The following is an 8,766-nucleotide window of genomic DNA, read 5'->3' as shown; positions in this document are numbered from 1 at the left end:
TCAGGAACATGCTTGTTCTGTGTCAGATCCGGGCTCGTTCCCAGAAACCACAGGTCTGGTGGCGTGGTGGCACCTGACCCTAGCCTGGTGTGATTTGGGTCTCAGGGAGCCTGGTGGGAGGGGGGAGTGCCCAGCAGCCGCTGGCTGTTGAAGGAGGGGGGACTTGCCTGCTTGCTGTGTCCAGCAAGGCTGGAACAGGGCGGTTGGGTGCTGGAAGGACATGGTGATCCCAGTGCACCAGTTCCTGCAGTCGTGGAACCCACGGGTGAAGGCCCGGGACTCCGGTGAGCTTTGCCAAAGCAGCAGCCTGATGGTGTAGAAGTCCCCAGAACATCCAGTGGCTTTGATGGAAATGAAGAACAATTTGTGTGAAACTGGTGTCTTGTTAACAAACTCCTGTGACCTCAAGTGCATAAACCTGGTCCGGGTTGTCACCCTCCTGGCCTGTCTGGGATGATTTATTTTTTTTTTTTCCAGTGGCTGAACACAGGTGGGTGTGTTTGCCGCAGGAGGCATGTGGCAGCTTGTCTGCTGGTGGGATGGGGATGAGTTTGTGGATTAACCCAGATTACGGACCTTCTCTTTGGGCATCATCTTGGGCAAACAAGGTGGCACAGCTGTGGGTTTAAGCCACTTCAAAACTCCCACAAGCCAAATGCCTGGAGGAGTGTGGGACCCTACTACCAGAGATGTCGTTCCCCATCCCGTGGTGTGAAGGTGGTGGTGGGAAGGAGCTCTGTTCCCATGCTGTTGTCAGTGGTCCTGAACCATGTGTGTGGTTGTGTCCTCGCTTCTCTTTTTAAAGCAAGGAGGAAACCCCCCTAGTCAAAACTGTGGCGGTGTGCTCTTCCTGTTTCCACCCCCCAGCTCCTGCTGGGGCCTTGGCCACCATGGCCATCACAACATCGGTTGTGATAACTCGCACCTGGACTTTGGGGGATGGCTGGCAACACAGCCAGAACACTGTCTGGAGTGGGGACCTAGACATTTTGTTCCCATGCGAATATGACTATAGGTCAATTATCTCACTCTGTAAATAGCGGACAGCCCGAGAGCCCTTGGAGCTTTCCTGCACGGCAGCGGCTGCATGCCAGGATCTCCCCTTTGGTGAGGACGCTCGCTTAAGGTTCTACTCCTCGAGGCTGAGAGATTCCTTGCCGCAACAGATTCTCGGTAAGTGACTAATAGCATGCTGAACTTTGGAATCAAGATTTGTGCTCCAGACCCCTCACCAGCTTGGTGGCTCTCTTCTGGACACGCTTCAGCACCTCAATGTCTTTTTTGTGGTGAGGGGCCCAGAACTGAACACAGCCCTCGAGGTGAGGCCTCACCAGTGCGCAGTACAGAGGCACCATCACTGCCCTACTCCTGCTGGCCACGCTGTTCCTGATACAGGCCAGGATGCCGTTGACCTTCTTGGCTACCTGGGCACACGGCTGGCTCATGTTCAGCCGGCTGTCCAACAACACCCCCAGGTCCTTTTCTGCTGGGCAGCTTTCCAGCCACTCTGCCCCAAGCCTGTAGCGTTGCCTGGGGTTGTTGTGACCCAAGTGCAGGACCCGGCACTTGGCCTTATTGAAACTCATCCTGTTGGTCTCAGCCCACTGATCCAGCCTGTCCAGATCCCTCTGCAAGATGTATCTACCCTCCAGCAGGTCGACACTCCCACCCAACTTGGTGTCATCTGCAAATTTACTGAGGGTGCACTGTGACCTTGAGAGGCTGCTGCAGAAGCAGGTCCTGCTGCAAGTGGTTTCTGTTGAAGCAGAAGTTACACAGATCAGCTGGAGCCCACGGTAAGACTCAAAGGGCTTCCTTTTGGTTCCCCTCTTTGGGTTTTTCAAGTAATTAAGTGTGGTCTCATTAGCCAGATTCCTTTGGCCCCGCGCGGCTGTGCCTTGGCAGCGCGGTGGGGTGGGTGATGCCGGTGGGGCAGGCCATGGGCCAACACACGGGTGGCGCACCAAAAGCTCCCACCCCACCAGAGAGGCGGTTTTTGCGGGGACAGCGGCGGGGTCTCTTCGCGGGAGGAGCGACGGGGAGAAGCCGGGGCTGGGGTGCCACCCGGGGGCCGGCGCCGGGTACTACAGCCCCTCCCGGGGCCACCGGACCGGGCTGCGGGGCGAGCGCCCGGGGCCGGGGGAACGCGGGGCTGTTCACAGGGTGGAGGACGGGGAGTCGGTAACGCCTGGAAACGCGGCGGCCGCCGTGCTTTGGGAAGCGCACGTTTGGGACAACGGAGTGTGGAGCTGCAGCTTCTTGAAGAAACTTCTGGTTTTAGCCATTTGGAAGATTCTGTATCAGCCATAGGGTGGCCAGCAGGACTGGGGCAGCAACCGTCCCCCTGGACTGGGCACTGGTGAGGCCCCACCTCGAGGGCTGTGGCTAGTTCTGGGTCCCTCATGACAGAAAAGACCTTGAGGTGCTGGAGCGTGTCCAGAGAAGGGCAACGGAGCTGGTGAGGGGTCTGGAGAACAAGTCTTATGAGGAGCAGCTGAGGAAGCTGGGGGTGTTCAGCCTGGAGAAAAGGAGGCTCAGGGGAGACCTTCTCGCTCTCTACAACTCCCTGAAAGGAGGGTGTAGCCAGGGGGGGTCGGTCTCTTCTCCCAAGGAGCAGGTGATGGGACAAGAGGAACCGGCCTCAAGTTGCCCCGGAGGAGGTTTAGGATGGATATTAGGAAAAATTTCTTCACTGGAAGGGTTATCAAGCATTGGAAGAGGCTGCCCAGGGAAGTGGTGGAGTCACCGTCCCTGGAGGGATTTGAAAGCCAGGCAGATGCGGTGCTGAGGGACATGGGTTAGTGGTGGGTTTGTCAGTGTTGGCTTGATGGTTGGACTCAATGATCTGAAAGGTCCCTTCCAACCCAGACAATTCTATGATTCTATTATCTATTTATCTATTTTCCTTGCTTGGTTTGAAAACTGTGATAGGAGTGAGATGCCGCCTCCTTCCCTGGTCAGAAATCTCCCTGTGCCCTTCCTGCAGCGGGGCTTCTGGGCTGCAATGCCAGGGGCCACCTTTCCTCATCCTTAATGGCCAAGTCCGGTATGAGGTGCTGGTCCTTCGAAGCGTGCTGGGAGCACAGCAGGGCACGTGCCATTCAAAGCGAAGGAGGAACAGGTTTATTTGAAGCATTAACTGTTTCGGTACCGTTATGCCTCATGTGGGCTTCAGAGATGAGAGTTTATATGACTCTACAACTCCCTGACAGGAGGTTGTAGCGGGGCGGGGGTGTGTGTGTGTGTGTGTGTGTCGGTCTCTTCTCCCCAGTAACGAGTGATAGGACAAGAGGAAACGGCCTCTGAGCTTGGTGGGTGCCAGCAGGGCCAGCAAACCTGCTCAGGGGCTTATTGCACGAAGCCTCACGTACAGCCGGCTGGGAACTTTCCACTGGTACAAGTTTTTCATAAGAAAATATGTAAACAAAGCTTCCCATGGGAAATTGTATATGTCTTCACTGGAGATGGAATGATATACCCTAAGTAGAGTCACTTCCATCCCGCTGAAGCAGTGGTCTAGTGATTTATAGCGCTGGCTGGAGGTACGGTATAATTAAGGTCAACATTCTTAGACTTTGGAAGTGACCACACACGTCTGTCCTTTCTCGCTTCTTTTGCCTCCTGCTACCAGGTCAAATGGGGAAAAACAGGTACCCTGACGGTTCCTGAATGGGAAGGCATCTCCTTCTTGTGCGGGATGCATTGAAGAAATGGGCTAACTCAAAGAAAAGTTTTGGGCAAAGCAAAGCAGAGACCTCGCGGTGAAGGTCTGGCTCGGGGCAGGCAGGATAAACCCTGGGGCTTCCTCGCAAGAAAGCCCCCGGCAAGCAAGCTTTCAGAATAGTTTCTGTTTTGTCAAACGCTCGGAAAAGTTTGACAGGAGCCAGAGGTGTAAGCTTTAGCACGTTTCTTTGTTCCTGCGCGTCTTTTTGCTCTTTCATATTCAGTTATTTCGTTTTATCTGTTCGATCACTTGGGTTTGTTTATTCAATTGCATACTTTTGTTTCCAGGGCTTTTTAGCAGTGTTTGTTCATGCTGATTTTTTTTTTTATTTTTTTTTTTAAACAGTTGAGCTTGCCGCTGGTGAGTTGCACGTTGGCCTTAATCTCAAGGATCGCCTTCAAATGGTTTTCCAAGCCCAGGCTGCAGCCTCAGGGCTTGTGTTTTTTGATGGAATTTTTTCCTGTATTCCTTGCAAGCTTCACTTTTTTTGTGAATGAAAATGTAGCCACATGTTGTTGCTCGAGCACGCTGTGTACAATTTGTTAAGTATTTCTGTCTCTGCTTCATCACAGCACAGAAGCAGCGATTTAGTTGTGCTCCTGTTCAGTGTTTAACAACTCCAGTGGTGGTGTAAAAGTGGAAGGAATGTTTTCTGCAAGCATCCAGAGGAGAAGAGGCTCTCCTTCATATAAACTTTTCACCAATTCGGATTTTTCAATGGAAAAATTTAATTTTGTAAGGACTTGAAAAAACTGCTGAGGTGGATTTTGCTTGCTTGTTTTTAACTTCTGCCTTTTTTTATTGCAGATCGTGAGCGGAGAGGAATGCAAAAGCAAGAAACAAACTGGAGATTTTTTCCGCTACCTCCCAAAGTATGTGAAGCTGAAGAAAATGAGGACGGTGTTGAATGTACAACCGGAGTGGTGAACCAGCATGAACAAAATGTAAGCAAAAATGCACTGACTGTTGAATACTTTGTGATGGAGGCATCATGATGACTCCTCAGTGTCCCCCAGCAGCTGGAGGGAGGCGGCTCAGGGGTATGGCACTGGTCTGACGCTGTGCCAAAGCTCGTCGACAAAATTCAGGGAGACGCAACTCATACAGACCGTCCCTGAGACAAACGAGCTCTTTGCAGGGGTAAATGCAGAGCTGCAATAGCTGAGGCTCAGTACTGCGAGGAGCAGCTGAGCGAGAAAATGTTTTATTTGGTGACATTTTCGCCCACTCCTCCAACGCTGTATCGTATTCTAACAGCAGAGCACCTCGTGTGCCAGCTGTGGGATGCTACCGCACGTTCAGAGGGATGCTGATGGACTGAGCCTTTTCTGGGGACTCCAGATGTGCTGGAACATGAACAATTTATTCCTGCTTCAGCAGTACTCACAACATCCCCAGTGGGGGCTGAGCTCAGGAAGGCAGCCCTTCCCAAGGGATCACACGTGGCTGCGGTCGGTCGGGAACTGGGGAGGACAGAGTCTGGAGGGGGGAACCATGCTTCCCGGGCCCACATTGCCCAGCAAAAGCCCAGCCCTGAACGTGCTAATGTGAGCTTCTCCTCTGCGCGTGAGCATTTACACTGAATTTTGATATCAGCATTTCAAATTTGAGCGTTGCCCATGAATGAAAGTATTTATTCCTATATAATAAAATCCCTCTATTTCCATATAAAACCCACCAGTAATGAAAACCATTGTTCACAAAGAAATCGCAAGAAAATAAATAAGTCGCCTCCACTTTATAATTTAAACATTGTCAAAACGTGGCCGCGGAGGTGTCCCATCCCCTGGCAAAATACCATGCGTGGCAGACAAGTGCCAGCAGGACGACCTTGCTGGGGAGAGCGGGGGGCCTGGGAGCCACGCTGGTACCAGCCACCCAGCATTTGTCTTCGCTTGCCAGCTCTGGTGGCACCGTGCAGTCCGTCGGGTCCCCTGGGCGGGGGACATCGATGGCCGTCGCGTTGCGAGGGCCCGGGAAGGCACAGTGCAGCCCTTCGACTGCTCCCCTGCGCGTCGCGCTCCACCGCCAGAACCAGAGCATCCTGCAGTCGCATCTCCAGGGGTTGTGGGATAAAAACACGTACTTCAGTTTCGGCAGCTCAGCGAACAAGCGGATGGGGAGGGAGCTGAGGTTGTTCTTGCTGAGGTGAAGGAAGTGCAGCTTGTTTAAGTAGGCGAAAGCAGAGTCTGAGATCGAGGAGATCTGGTTGTTGTTCAAGTACAAGTTTCTCAAGTTCAGCAGTTGCCTGAAGGTGCAGTCGACAGCAGTGATTCTGTTGGCTTCAAGGTGCATGGTCTTGAGCTGGATCAACCCGTCGAAAAGCTGATTAGGCAAATCTGCAATGAAGTTGTGTCCTAAATTTAACATGCCCAATCTGAGAAGCTTTGTAAAAGCGCCATTTTGAATGATCCATATCCGATTCTTCCTGAGATTCAGATCGTACAGGGTTTCCAGGTCCTTCAGGGAATCTCTGCCGATGGCTTCTATGTGGTTGCCCTCCAGGGACAGCCTTGTGAGGCTGGAGAGGTTCCTAAAGGCTTGTGGAACGTACCGCATGTTATTGGAGGCTAAATCGAGCCTTTCTAAAGAAGGCAGATGTGAAAATAGAAGTGGGTGGATTTCAAAGATGTTGCAGTGGGACAAATCCAGGCTGATGAGGTTCAATAGTCCTCTGAAAGTGTTTGCGTGGAGGTAGGTGAGGCGTGAGTTCCTGCTGAGGTGCAGCTCTCGCAGCTTGCTGAGAGCGTGGAAGGTCCCCGGGGACAGGAAAGTCAGATTGTTTCCATCTAGCCAGAGGCTGTGGAGGAAAGTCAGGTTTCTGAAGGTGTTGGTGGTGAGAATCCGCAAATAATTGTTGGAGAGATTTAGAGAGACGGTGGATGCTGCTATTTCTCCAGGGAGGGCTCTCAGTCCGGCTCTGTTACAGTGGATAATCTCTGCAGGTGCACACTTGCACATGCTTGGGCAAGAATCAGAGATATTCAGACTCAGTCCAGCCTTTGCTGCACAAGTAAATATAAATATAACAAGAGAGAACATGACCAGCCACAAGTCATCCACCGCATCTAATGCCTGATGGACAGTAGAGAAGGAGGCAAGAAAAAGAGCATGTACCTTTTGCGCAGGTGAACCGCGAGCATTGCAGGGTCGGTTGGGCTGTGCCTGTAGTGCACAGTGAACATAAATTAGCTGGTTCCTCTGCTGCAGACCAATGGGGATCGAGTCTTTAGGCAGATAAAAGCCGATTAGGTGCCGCCCTGCTGTAAAGAGCATTACTGAGAGGCAGGGAGATTTCTCAGCCGAGCATCACGCTCTAACAGTGGTTTTTCCCACCTCCCGCTCTCTGCAAACAGTAGCAGGTAACGGTTCCCTCGGAATCTGTCGAGGAGAGGCTCCTGCTCCTGGGTTGATCACTCTTCTCAGGGCCTGCTTGGCAGTTTCGTAGATTCATGGAATGGTTTGGGTTGGAAGGGACCTTAAAGCCCACCCAGTGCCACCCCCTGCCCTGGGCAGGGACACCTCCCACCAGACCAGGTTGCCCAAAGCCCCGTCTAACCTGGCCTTGAACCCCTCCAGGGATGGGGCAGCCACAGCTTCTCTGGGCAACCTGGGCCAGGGTCTCACCACCCTCACAGCAAAGAATTTCTCCTTGAGATCTCACCTAAATCTCCCCTCTTTCAGTTTAAAACTGCTTCCCCTCATCCTCCCGCTCCCCTCCCTGATCAGAGTCCCTCCCCAAAGAGCTTTTTGCTCAAACCCCTTCTGTTCTGGCAGGGGATTTTTGTACTTTTCTCCAGTTAGGGCTTCAGCAAAGACAGCTGAGGGTTGCTGTGCCCTCTGGATGTGAGAGGGGGCTCTCGCCCTGCTGTGCTGCACATCTGCCAGATACCCTGGGCTCGGGCCATGGTCTGGATGCCGGGGAAAATGGAGCCGAGCCCTGAGCTGATGGCTGTGGCTCTTCTTCTGCAGTAAAACGGGAGACCGTCAGGAGCTGTGCCACCCCGACACCCCCTGCCAGCTGGGAACGTGCGGGGGAGTGCTGTGTCCTGGTGGAGCCTCTTCTCAGGATCAGCCTTGAGCCACCTCTGAGTGGGAAAAGCTGATCCCCATGGGCGAAACGCAGAGCACCCCAAGGGCGCGCTGCCCTTCCCAGGGGCACAGCAGGTCTGAAGGTGTCACTGAGCAGCTGGATCTGGGCTCCAGTCCCTAAAAGCCCATGTCTTCAGTCCCTCCCTGGTTTTGATCCTAGATCCAGGGAGCAAAGTGCAGCTACAGGGGCTGGTCAATGCCCCTGACAGCCAGGGGTCAGCAATGTCCAGGCCGATTATTTGGCTTGTGATGCCGAGAGTACGAGACCCTGCAGCCGGTGTGTCAGCGGGGCAGCAGCAACACGGGTGCTGCTCTTGGTTTTTCTCACTCTTCTAGTTTTTATTTCCCCCCTCGCTTCTCTCTGCTGGAGTTCTCATGGTTTTGGTGTGTTTGAAGCACCTTCTCAGCCCCCTTCCTTCTGGTGCATTTCCCTGCATTTAATTTCTTGGTCTTTTTCAGCGTTTTTCTTTTTCATGTTTTACAGATTTGGGTTTCCTTTCTCTCCTCTGCTCTGCCAGCTCTGTCCAGACAGTGGCTAAAGGCCCAAATATATGATGTGCTCGATGATAAGTGTGAATTGGACAATTTTGTAGATCCATTGTATTCTCAGCAGAAGCAGATTAGGTTTCTGTGCTGCTAAATCGCTGTGTTGGCTTCAGCTAGTTCTGTTTTCTTCTTCATTTTTTTTGAGCAACAACCCTCCAAAGAACAGCTTCTCCCTGGAAGCTTGGCTGGGATGGCCACGTTGTGCAATGGAGACCATCTTCTAGCTGTAAACAACATCATTTATTTAGTTAGACAGGCTTTGCCGCAGTGTTACTAGGGGTCAAAAGCTGGTTGTCACCCCAAAAGCAGCGGTGATGGCGCCTTGTCCTGGGACCCCCGGAGAAAGGTGGAAACATGCACTGCTCACCCCATCCAGTTCTCACGTTTGGGGCCATGCCGAAGGT

General features: G+C 52.7%; 1 protein-coding gene across 1 annotated transcript; it reads right to left on the bottom strand.

The window, feature by feature from the left end:
- Positions 1 to 5,479: 5,479 nt before the first annotated feature.
- Positions 5,480 to 6,766, bottom strand: LOC141465069 (uncharacterized). The gene has a single exon (XM_074148259.1). The coding sequence runs from the start codon at positions 6,764 to 6,766 to the stop codon at positions 5,480 to 5,482; it is 1,287 nt and encodes a 428-aa protein (XP_074004360.1).
- Positions 6,767 to 8,766: the final 2,000 nt, after the last annotated feature.

This window comes from Numenius arquata, chromosome 5 (genome assembly GCF_964106895.1).
Source record: "Numenius arquata chromosome 5, bNumArq3.hap1.1, whole genome shotgun sequence".
In the NCBI taxonomy this organism is placed as follows: domain Eukaryota; kingdom Metazoa; phylum Chordata; class Aves; order Charadriiformes; family Scolopacidae; genus Numenius; species Numenius arquata.
This window is presented reverse-complemented; position numbering and strand designations above follow the sequence as displayed.

Coding starts and splice junctions, on each gene's coding strand:
- LOC141465069 (XM_074148259.1), bottom strand. CDS start 6,766: ATGTTCTCTCTTGTTATATTTATATTTACTTGTGCAGCAAAGGCTGGA.